The sequence below is a fragment of the Bombina bombina genome, chromosome 3, assembly GCF_027579735.1.
Source record: "Bombina bombina isolate aBomBom1 chromosome 3, aBomBom1.pri, whole genome shotgun sequence".
Taxonomy (NCBI): Eukaryota; Metazoa; Chordata; class Amphibia; order Anura; family Bombinatoridae; genus Bombina; species Bombina bombina.
The window spans coordinates 725,403,990-725,416,596 of NC_069501.1; the positions used below are offsets into that span (position 1 = coordinate 725,403,990).

The 12,607-nt window shown below is 38.5% G+C and overlaps 1 protein-coding gene across 1 annotated transcript in view; it reads right to left on the reverse strand.

Annotated features, from left to right (window-relative positions):
- The window catches only part of ALCAM (activated leukocyte cell adhesion molecule), a 130,957-nt gene that overhangs the window by 36,911 nt on the left and 81,439 nt on the right, over window positions 1-12,607 (reverse strand). The window contains exons 10-11 of the mRNA XM_053707544.1: window positions 1,260-1,398; window positions 33-166 (exon numbers count right to left, since the gene is read on the reverse strand). Coding sequence (XP_053563519.1) covers window positions 33-166; window positions 1,260-1,398 — 273 coding nt within the window. The remainder of the gene's footprint in view (window positions 1-32; window positions 167-1,259; window positions 1,399-12,607) is intronic.

Here is a 12,607-nt window from a genome sequence, read left to right on the forward strand (position 1 = left end):
GGCAAATTGATAAAACTAGTAAATCTACTTACAATATTTATATACAGCCCATTGCTCAAGCTGCTCCACCTCACTTCAGGTTTTGGAACACCTTCAACATCACAAGTCACTGTTTTTGTCTTTCCATCAGGATTAGTTCTTTTTGAAAGTTTAAGCCGTGGAATACCTTAAAAAAACAAAAATATTTAATTTATAAATTTGTCATTTGCCCCCCATCTCCCAGTAATGTAAACTAATTTCATCATGGGCCAACTTAACAGTTTATATCTCCAGAACTATGCAGTTGTATATATTGTACTATTCACTCCATTTCAGTAGGTCTTACAGGAGTTGCTACCAAGAATAAAAATATATATATCCCTCTGTCCTTAGGCTGCAGGGCAGGAAGTGAACACACCCACACAATATGGAACGTGCAACACTTGCCACCGTCTTTTGCATTCTCACACAGTATGTCTATACTAAAAGAAAAGAGGGTTGGAAATATGCTCTTGCAGATATGAGGAAATAACATTATTAGCAAGTAATAAGCATCAGTTCACAGACAGATGCCGGAGCTGTACAAAAACATTTTAGTGGGTAAAAATAAAAATGCTATAAAACATAAATAGACTATACTGACAGGGGTGGTTATAGACCATAAAACATTGGGGTGTAAAACGTTAAATGACTAATCTACGTTTCTAATGTACAGGGGATAATGATATGGAACTTCTACTACCTAATGCACTTGTTTTAATCTCCCTGCTCCCCTAACTTGAAAATTCAGGACACCTAGCACCTGAGTATTGTGGGAGCTACAATATACATTGGTGGTACATAGCACCCGAACAACCCTCCCTGACTAGATGTTTCACACTGTATTAAATACAGAATCATTTTTCCCTGTTACAGATAATCTAACAACTTGTTCAGAAGACATGGACCAAATGTGACAGGAAAGTTTGGAGAGGTTGTAAGTCTTGTGATACAATATCCACTAGGAAATAATTTGTCTTCAAATCAGCAAACAGAACAATTCAAAGAATACAGATGTATTTAATTCTGCCCATCAGCCCAAGATGTGGCGTCACTTAATTTAATAAATTAGCTTCTTAAAGGAGCAAAGTTCCTATTTTTTATACTACACTTACTGCCACTCTGCAAACATAAGCAGCTTCGCACCGGTTTTCCTATGACCATAATAACAAGTTTACACCTTTATTAAAAATGTCCTTTCTTATTTATATTATTAGGGATCAAGTTCTAGTTTTGCTTACCTTCAACTGTCAGTTTGACAGTCTTTTTTTTCCGAAGACTTCCATCTTCCAAAAGGAAACTTTCACAATCATAAACCCCAGAATCTGTATATTTCAAGCTCTTAAATGAGGTCTGCAAAGATGCTTTGCTCTTGCTATCCTGTCAAAAAATGTATACTTGTTATAATGGTTAATATGTGAATATGGATATGCAAAGAGATATTTCAAGTTTATTGTAGACATGAATTGACCCTCCTCCACTAAAGATAAAATAGTGCGAAAAGTCTCTTTTTGTGAAAGTTGAAACTTTCAGAAATGTGTTTAGTGTTTTGAGATCCAAGATTAGTCTTTAAGCTCCCTCTTTCTTTGGAACAAGGAAAATGACTAAATACAGCCCCTGAATCTGTTGCCCCAAAGGGACCAGAGTAATCACTCCAATGGCTTCTCGGTTTGTTTGTTACACATGCAAAGGGAATGTCTGGTTTGTTCCTTTCATTGATAATCATTTTTGGGGTTGCCTTAAATAAAATGTATCAATCTTTTTCACAGATTTATTTTCTGCAGATGGAAGGTCTTCAGGCAAAATAAATTTAAGCAATAGTGCATGTACATGCTCAAATTTTTATATTAAAAGGACACATCTTCTGCTAGTTTGTCAGAAGTGGGTCCTAGGTTTCAAAATAATTGTCTTCAGGTGAGGAGGAGGATTCTAATTCAAAATGTACTCCTGGAGGGTTATTTCTCTCCTTTGTGTGTGAGATTGCCTTTAACTGGTGGAGAAATGAAAGCTGTCAATTGTACAATGGCAGAGCAAATGAAATGTTTTAAGTTAGGAGGCAGATACCTAGAACTGTCGAGAGGATAACCCTGGTAGGTAACAAATTCCTGAGTACTCTGCTTCAAATACAATGATGCTTGAACCTGTCTAAGAATAGACACAGACTAAGCACCTAGGTTACAAAGCTGAGTAGTGAGACATATCGACACCTCCTTACATAAAAAACACGCATAAATTGTCAGGAGAAATTGTCAGTAGATCACCAATCTATTTGATCAGCAATATGGCCTAAGACTTTAGCAGCACCATTTTGCTCCATAATGATTTAGAATAGTAGGGACAGGCAAGTATTTAAAATTAGATAGCAGCACATAAATGCAGTATAACAGGCGCAGAAAGGGTTAACACCCTCAGGGAAACACACAAATATCAGCATAATGTATGACTAAAGTCCCTGTGAAGGAATTAGAAAAAACACAATATAAAAAAATTAAAATGACAGTGTGTCAAATAGTTAAGGGATTACAAATGTATGCAAAGTTATTGTTATTAAGTGTGCTTACCCATCAGAGGAACTTACATTTCAGCACTCTGCTGTGTTTACCAAGCTGTAGGAGACTTGCTTCTAGTAGAAGAGCTCATCCTGTGTAGTACATACTAACACAGGATCTAAAAGTTGTACTGACATGAGGAGGCTGCAGGACAAGTCCCAGCAACACCTGTGGCAGGCAAGTAAACGCCTGTGGGAGAATTGCTCTCACTGCCCCACTGTCCTATTCCCAACTCTCTGATGTAGATAATGGGTCTTACATTGGTCTGAGAACCCCTTTTCAATCAACGTGTAGAAAAAAAAAATGCTACAACTCTAGGGGGTGCTATTTACTAATCACCTAGCTTGATTGTGAATCTAATACAGATCCTAACAAAGCAAAATGATATAAATAATATAGTTAAAAAAAATAAAAAAATAACAGACCATATAAAAACAAAATACTAAATGATAATCTAACTAAGGAACAATGTACACTGGATAAATAAAACTCTAAAAATCTTAACATATATGTGTACAAAAAATTACTGATCTAAAGAGCAGGGAATTCTCTTGACTGCATCTATTGCTGAGAGCTGGATTAATAAAGCTCAAACTTCCAAAAAATCTCCAAAAATAAGATTTTATTGAACAAATTTGTTTTAAAAACAAAAAGGGCACTAGATGTACCCTATGTATATTAAAAAACAGTAGTGCAATGAGTTTCTAAGCTCTCCTGTCTATTTCCTCAGGCTTCTGTTAATCTTATGGAAGTACTGGCTTTTTAATAACTATACAAATCACAAAACATTTAGAAAAAAACACCTACTAATACAGGTGTGTTACCTTAATTACCTTTCTCCTTAGAAAACATACATTACTCTCCAAATGTCCAATTTTATTGCTACGTTTGTATACAATATTACCACAAATGTACAATTAACAATCTTGTCGATGATTGACTTGATAGAAAAATATGTATCATATCTACAAAAGACTGTCAATCAATCCACATAGATGTTTACAAATCTGATATTCCTCGGATGTGACAACCATGTCTCCCATCATGTGCTCAATATCATGTGCTCAAAATGACCCTTTTAAATAAGCGTGATCGGAATTACCCAGAATATTAAATAATAAAACATATGGGTAGATTATATGACCTAACCTATTAGCCATCTGGTTACTCGACCCTCCATTATTAGTGCCAATCTATTATTAATATATATATATATATATATATATATATATATATATACACATATATACACATATATACATATATATATATATATATATATATATATATACACACTTAGACTCTAATACAGGCTATGTTAATGAACAGAACTTCACTTCTGCATATCTGAACAATCATTTAGTTGTTATTTCGTATGTGAGGCTCGTCATTAATAAACACGCCTCCAATGCGTGTGTGTGCCAATTCATGTTGATCTTTAATGGTATCGCCTTCAATCCCAGATAATATCTATTTAGAATAGCGGTATTCAGACTGCATATTTGATTCTTGCTCTCATTGGCTAGATGTGTCGTGCCTTTATAAACATACAGATTTTCCTTTATCGACTAAAACATACCTATGTATAATTCCAATTACATAGCCTATGTGTATAAGAGGTTATATATAGTGTTACTTTTGAAAATGCCACTATAGTTGCATGTGTGAAAAAAGTAAACATGCAAAAATATTATCCTAACTGTGTCTATATATTAGATTATACTAAAGTGTATCAAAACTCATACTAATGTGTTATTTATATTGATTATATATATATATATATATATATATATATATATATATATATATATATATATATATATATATATATATATATATATATATATATATATATATATATATATATATATATATATATATATATATATACATACACATACATACATACATACACACACACACAGAGAAATGCACTCACAGGAACGAACAACCAGCTCAATACCATTGTTAGCCTGTTCTATGGCGATTTACCACCTGGGTGCAACTTCTTTTAGCCCAGCAATGCTTTTCACAGAGTAGAACTTTCCTGTAGTATATCAGTCTGATCCCGCCTATTACGGTCAGTCCAGCGCCGAAATACCAGGCAATTTCTCTCTGAATAAGGAACAAAGCAACCCCAGACGATCGTTTCGGCCTTCATTGGGCCTCGTCAGTGAGGTGTAGCAGTATTCCTCTAAGCACACTGAGCAAGGAGTCCACGTCTGGTTTCCCCTTTTTCCCATAGGGAGACTAAATACACACAGAGAGAAATGCACTCACAGGAACGAGGCCCAATGAAGGCCGAAACGATCGTCTGGGGTTGCTGTGTTCCTTGTTCAGAGAGGAATTGCCTGGTATTTCGGCGCTGGACTGACCGTAATAGGCGGGATCAGACTGATATACTGCAGGAAAGTTCTTTTCTGTGAAAAGCATTACGGCTAAAAGAAGCTGCACCCAGGTGGTAAATCGCCATAGAACAGGCTAACAATATTATTGAGCCAGTTGTTCGTTCCTGTGAGTGTGCTTCTCTCTGTGTATATATATATATATATATATATATACACACACACACAATGTGAATCTGCCCTTCATGAGCCAAAGCCAACCACCTGAAGGTTCTGTGTAGTAAACAATCTTCAATATAACAGGAAACCAGCCAGGATTTTTTCAAAAACCGGGGTCAAAATGTATTGACGTTTCGGGGAGTAAACCTCCCCTTCCTCAGAACATAAAGTGTACAAGCACACTGCACCTTAAAGGGACATTATACACTCATTTTTTCTTTGCATTAATGATTTGTAGATGATCTATTAATATAGCCCATAAAGTTGTTTTTTTTAAAAAAATGTATAGTTTTGCTTATTTTTAAATAACATTGCTCTGATTTTCAGACTCCAAACCAAGCCCCAAAGTTTTATGAGAATACCGTCAGCTACCTTCTCCAGCTTGCTCCTGTTTGTGTAAAGGGTCTTTTCATATGCAAAAGAAGGGGGAAGGGGGGAGTGTCTTATTTCCCACTTGCAGTGGGTGTTCCAGTTACCTTTTAAACAGAGCTAAGCTGCCAGCTTCTAAGTAAGTTTTTAACAGTTTTATAATGGATTTTTATATCAGTATCTGTGCATCTTATTCTTTATAGTAGTGTCTATTACATGCAGTTATATAAAAATGAGTGTATACTGTCCCTTTAAATAAGCAAACAAATACAAAAACACCTCCCACTTCCTGTTCAGAAAGAGCGCCAAAAACACACAACTTCCGGTTTAACACGCATGACCCCGAAGTGCTTAATCAAATTACTCCCGTGTACACATCATAATAACAATAGTGCCATAAAAATAATAAAATAAATGCCCACACACTATGTATACATTATGTGTCTCTTATTGTGTCCTTAACATATTATAACATTCTGATCACATATAAACCTCATAAACCTTAGTGTGCATCATGACGATGTGTGTATATCCACACCCGGAAGTTACACAATCACTTCCGGTATGCCGTGACTAACGTTCTCTGTGCCTTACTTCTAATTAACATGTTGATCAAATGTGGTGCCATACTGTGATCTAGTCTATGTGTCAATAGGGTCATAATCCTCGTAAAAGACCAAGCTCTCATTGTTGATGCCTACCTCAGTGTTCACCTACGCGTACGTGTCCTGTGACCACCACCGGAAGTTACATCAGTGATTTATTATTTATTTCTTATTTATTATTGGAAGCAGATGATCAAGGTCTCTCGCATCTAATTCATTTACGTGACTCAGAAAATACCTCTATCTATACTTTTGCCGCACTAAAATCACGTTATCAGCTTATTAATACAGATTTTTACGCGTACTTGCAGGTTCGCCATTGGTATAATGAAATCCTACAAAAGCATACTAGCGAATGGACTCACCCCGCCATAAGAATGGGTCTTAGCCTTTACAAGCTAGGAAAACGCTCAAGTAACTACTGGTATAGGATGATTCTATCGTTATGGGGGGAGAGTAATTTACTGGACATTTATACCAGGTGGGTACAAGATATTCCTAATTTGGAATTAGCTAACGTGAAAGTTAGTATAATTGCAGTGGAGCGGGCTTCCCTGTCGGCATCTTGGCGTGAATCGCATTTTAAACTGATAAATCGTATATACATACCCCCAGCAAGTTTAAATAGATGGTATGGTAATATATTGAATACATGCCCACGTTGTTGCCACTGTCAGGCTGATCTGGTCCACATGTTCTGGAGCTGCCCGAAAATCATGCAATTTTGGGGCAGGGTACAATTCTGGTTAAACAGGATATTCTCCTCTCATTTAGTATTTCAACAACAAGATATTTTCTTCTTGACAGTGTCCTCGGGTGACACTTACAATGTTGCTTTTGTTAACACAGTAATCCTGGGTGCTAGATATCTAATTTTAAAAAGCTGGAAAGCTAAGCATGCACCAACGATCAATAATCTATCTCACCTCTTACATCTACAATATACAATAGAACAATTAGATAGTGCTAACTCTGGAAACAGTCAACAAAATAAATTTGCAAGTAAGTGGTTGGACTCCATCAAAATATATAGAAATTCTATTTAGGTAGACGGCAAAACTATTACAGGTTTTTTTTTTGTTTTTTTTCCCCTTTCTCCCACCAGGCCGTTCTTCCCCCCCCCCCCCCTCAGTAGTAGCCCTCTCATAAGGCCCACCTTCTGGTCAACAGATTAACAGCTACTTAATTGAGTAATACAAAGTATCAGGCAAATTGCCTTTTTTTTTTTTTTTCTTTCCTTTTTCTTTGTCGTTTCTTTTTCTTCTGCAACTAATGTTCCAATGTGAAATTATTGTATTGATTGGTAATTTCCTTATTCGATCATGTATGTATAAATTTAAAAAAAGCGTTGAGGTTAGCATAATTAAGCTTTTTCTTTTTTTCCCGTTTTTTTTTGTCTTTTCTCTTCTTCTCTGGAACAGAATGTATATGTTCATCATAATTAGGTAACTTGCTTGGATATGTTTTTCCTTGTTTTTGAATTATAATTTTTTGCTTATTGTTTTTTCTGTTATTTTACCTCAACCTCAATAAAAAGAAATATATAAAAAAAATAAAAAGAAGTACCAGGCTTATTCCATTCCTTAGAAATCATATCAGAAATAGCATCAGGAACTGAAAAAACCCTCTGGAATAACCACAGGAGGTTTATAAACAGAATTTAAACGTTTACTAGTTTTAATATCAAGAGGACTAGTTTCCTCCATATCCAATGTAATCAACACTTCTTTTAACAAAGAACGAATATACTCCAATTTAAATAAGAGGATTTATCAGTGTCAATATCTGAGGCAGGATCGTCTGAATCAGATAGATCCTCATCAGAGGTTAATTCAGTATGTTGCTGGTCACTTGAAATTTCATCAACCTTATGAGAAGTTTTAAAAGACCTTTTACGTTTATTAGAAGGCAGAATGGCAGACAAAGCCTTCTGAATAGAATCAGAAATAAATTATTTTAAATTTACAGCTATATCTTGTGCATTAGATGTTGAGGGAACAGCAACAGGTAATGAATTACTACTGATGGATACATTTTCTGCATGTAAAAGTTTATCATGACAACTATTACAAACCACAGCTGGAGGTATAATCACCACAAGTTTACAACAAATGCACTTAGCTTTGGTAGAACTGTTATCAGGCAGCAGGGATCCAACAGTGAAGTCTGAGACAGGATCGGATTGAGACATCTTGCAAATGTAAGAGAAAAAAACAACATATAAAGCAAAATTATCAATTTTCTTATATGGCAGTTTCAAGAATGGTAAAAAAAAATAAACAGCATAGCCCTCTGACATAGAAAAAGGCAAGAGGCAAATCGGAATGGGGTCTAAAATAATGAAAATATTTGGCGCCAAGTATGACACACAACAAACAGAAAAATATTTTTTGGGGCCAAAAATGTCTGGAAACGACACATTTGCGTCATAGATGACGCAACCTTGTGAAAGGACCCGGCGTCAACTAAGACGCCGGAAATGATGAATTTGCGTCAATGAACGTAACTTCGCGCCAAAAAAATCTTGCGCCAAGAATGATGCAAAAAACGTTAGCATTTTGCACCCTCGCGAGCCTAATTCTGCCCGCAAATTTGAAAAATGACAGTCAATTGAAAAAAAGACTACACCCCAGGTAAGAAATTTCTAAAAAATGCCTTTCCCATATATGAAACTGACAATCTGCAAAAGGAAATATACTGAAACCTGAATCATGGCAAATATAAGTACAATACATATATTTAGAACTTTATATAAATACATAAAGTGCCAAACCATAGCTGAGAGTGTCTTAAGTAATGAAAACATACTTACCTGAAGACACCCATCCACATATAGCAGATAGCCAAACCAGTACTGAAACAGTTATCAGTAGAGGTAATGGAACATGAGAGTATATCGTCGATCTGAAAAGGGAGGTAGGAGATGAATCTCTATGACCGATAACAGAGAACCTATGAAATAGATCCCCGTGAGGAAAACCATTGCATTCAATAGGTGATACTCCCTTCACATCCCTCTGACATTCACTGTACTCTGAGAGGAAACAGGCTTCAAAAAAGCTGAGAAGCGCATATCAACATAGAAATCTTAGCACAAACTTACTTCACCACCTCCATAGGAGGCAAAGTTTGTAAAACTGAATTGTGGGTGTGGTGAGGGGTGTATTTATAGGCATTTTGAGTTTTGGGAAACTTTGCCCCTCCTGGTAGGATTGTATATCCCATATGTCACTAGCTCATGGACTTTTGCCAATTACATGAAAGAAAGTCACATCCAAAGATTACAACACATGCTGTCACATTTAGAAAAATCTCAAATGCGGCCAAATCCAAATTTTCGTTTAACCCCGCTGGAAACAGGGTGTTAAATTTGTATATCTAACCAATGTTAGAAATGGGGTCTCCAGCTGGCAGTCGGTTTACACCCTGTCCAAGTAGGGACCCTCACTCTAGTTAGGATAAGGGAGATACCCGCTCAGTTAACCCCTGCTCACCCCCTTGGTAGCTTGGCACGAGCAGCAGGCTTATCTCAGAAGCAATGTGTAAAGCATTTGCACACAACACACAGTAACACAGTGAAAACACTACAAAAGGGCACCACACCAGTTTTAGAAAAAATAGCCAAAATTTAACTATTTAAAACAAGACCAAATACGGTAAAAATCCAGCATACAGTAATAAAAATATGAATGCTGCAAGATGTATTCAAAAACACAGTTCCTTGCAGTCAATAGCTCCACCTGGGGCTATCACAGCGTTGTGATACACAAAACCAAGAGTTCAGGCCGGCCGCGGCGTCGCGGGCCAGCTACGGTGTCGGGAAGACCCGCAAACAGTACCTTGGATTTGCAGGGCGTTGTGATCCTTGCGGTGAGCTCCGGAGAGCAGCGTCGCTTCCGGAGTCGGTGCAGGAGTCGTCGGGCCCTTGGTGTTCACACGCGTTGCGGATCAAATTCCGGGCTGATGAAGTCAGGTGCACCGGCGTCGGGGCAGCAGTGCGAAGCGGGACAATGCGACGTGCGGTGCCCAGAGGTTACAGTGCAGGCAGCGGCTTGGTGACGGCGTCCAGTGGCGTCGGTGAGACCAGGGCTGCGGTGTGAAGTGGGGAGGTGTGATGTGCGGTGTCCACAGGTCACGGTGCAGGCAGTGATGCCTGGTGATGACACTGGAGTAGATGGTGCTGGCGTCGGGGGGCCGGTGTCAGCAGGAGAGGCGTTGTTGGGGATGCCCAGGCTGCGGTGTGAGCAGGCGATGCCGGAGTGCGGGGCCCACAGGTCGCGGTGCGAGCAGCAGCTCGGTGAAGTCGTCCGATGACTGCGTCGGTGAGACCAGGGTCAATCGGGGCAATGCGGCTCTGTGCGGCGTTGACAAGTCACGGTGCAGGCCAGCGGCGTTGGTGGCGGTGTCGTCACAGTGATTTCTCCTCTTGCACAGCACAAAACACACTGCTGCAGGTCGAGGAAACTGAAGTCTTTGGTGTCCCCGAGACTTCCAACAGGAGGCAAGCTCTACTCCAAGCCCTTGGAGAACTTTCTCAAGCAGGACACACAGCAAAGTTTACCCTTTGCACTCTTTTCAGGCAGAAGCAGCAACTGCAGGCCAGTCCAGCAAAGCAGCACAGCAAAGGGACAGTACTCCTCCTCCAGCTCTTCTCCTTGCAGAGGTTCCTCGTGAGTCCAGCAAGATCTTAGAAATATTCCAGAAAGATTCTCTATTCTCAACACCTCACCCCAGGTCCGCTGCCTTGGAGTCACACTAAACTCAGAACTCACATTCAACCCACATATACAAACGCTTACCAAATCCTGCCGTTCACACCTAAGCAACATTTCCAGAATTAGTCCCTTCCTTACTCAAAAAACTACAAAAATACTTTTTCATTCCCTCATCCTGTCACGCATTGATTATTGCAATCTACTCCTAAATGGCCTTCCAAAACACCGCCTCTCCTCCCTCCAATCTATTATGAATGCTTCTGCTAGACTCATCCACCTAAGTAGACGATCTACATCAGCTGCTCCGCTCTGCCAGTCTCTACACTGGCTCCCCATACATTCCAGAATACAATTTAAAGTATTAGCCCTAACCTACAAAGCACTCAACAGTCTAACTCCCAACTATATTTCCTCTCTCATCGTGAAATATTCCCCATCCCGTCCTCTTCGATCAATCTCTGACCTACGTCTCTACACTCCTGTTTTCTCCACATCCAACTCCCGCCTCCAAGACTTTGCACGTGCTGCTCCTGTCCTCGAACTCTCTACCCCACTCCATTAGACTGTCTCCAACCTTGTATAGCTTCAGACGATCCTTGAAAACCCACCTATTCAGAGAGGCTTACCATCTCTCCTCCATCCCGCATCCGAACCAAACTAATACATGAACTGACTGACTCACTGCTGCAAATACAACCGATGTAACAAGCTACCCCAACCTTATGTCTCAGCACCCTAAATCTATAGACTGTCAGCTCTCAGGAGCAGGGCCCTCTTCCACCTGTGCTAGATTTGTTTAGTTTGTTATGTTTTGTATTTTATCACAAATCTTTGTCATTGTATACACCTATCATTGTACCCAGCGCTACGGAATTTGGTGGCGCTATACAAATAAATGATGATAATAATAATAATATCCAATAGGTCTCCCTCTGTCTGAGGTTGGTGACCCTATTGGTACCCTGTCTCATTGGTATTCTTTCCAGCGGGGTTATACGAAAACTACATTTGGACCCCTGTTGACAAACTGTATGGTGTCTGGACACACTATGTTTATTACTACGATTGATGATATTCCTATAGTGTTCATCCCATCTATTTCTCACTTTGCGTATAGTGCGACCTAAATATTGACACGCACATTTGCATGTAAGAAGATAAATGACAACATTTGAACTACAATTGAGCCTAAGGAATCATGGGAAAGTGGGAGGGATGAAAGCTCTATTTTGCCTCCTCGTGTAGTACTGGACTTTAATCCCATATTTGATTGCTCACCATCTTATGAAAGAAAACTCTTTGACTACTGGGATATGTCCCTGTCAAACAAAGAAGCTATAGGGTGTTCTCAGCTACCTATGGAAGGTTTGTACACAGACATACTCCCTGTTAATTTTAAGACATTCAAATAAAACACAAAAATATACTTTAATACAATTAATAAGTGCATGACAGAAAATGTTTTAATTTTAGGCCCCTTAATGGGCTCTGACAACATCAAGTCAAAATTAGAACAATCTCAAAACCTCCAAATCCTGAAATTCTGTTATCCTTTCTAACTCTGATACTTACCTATAGGCAAAGCCAACATTTCAAATGTTTTAAAAGTAAAATTTCATAGTGATAGATAATTTAGGCATATATTCAAAAGGATGCACTAGCTAAATCTCCAGAACTAAAATGAATATGCCAGGGGAAAATGGAACATTTTAAACATCATGGAATCTTTTAAAATAACAGGTCAAGGAGTTATCGTGTGCAGTAGCAAACTTTCAGACAGCTGACTG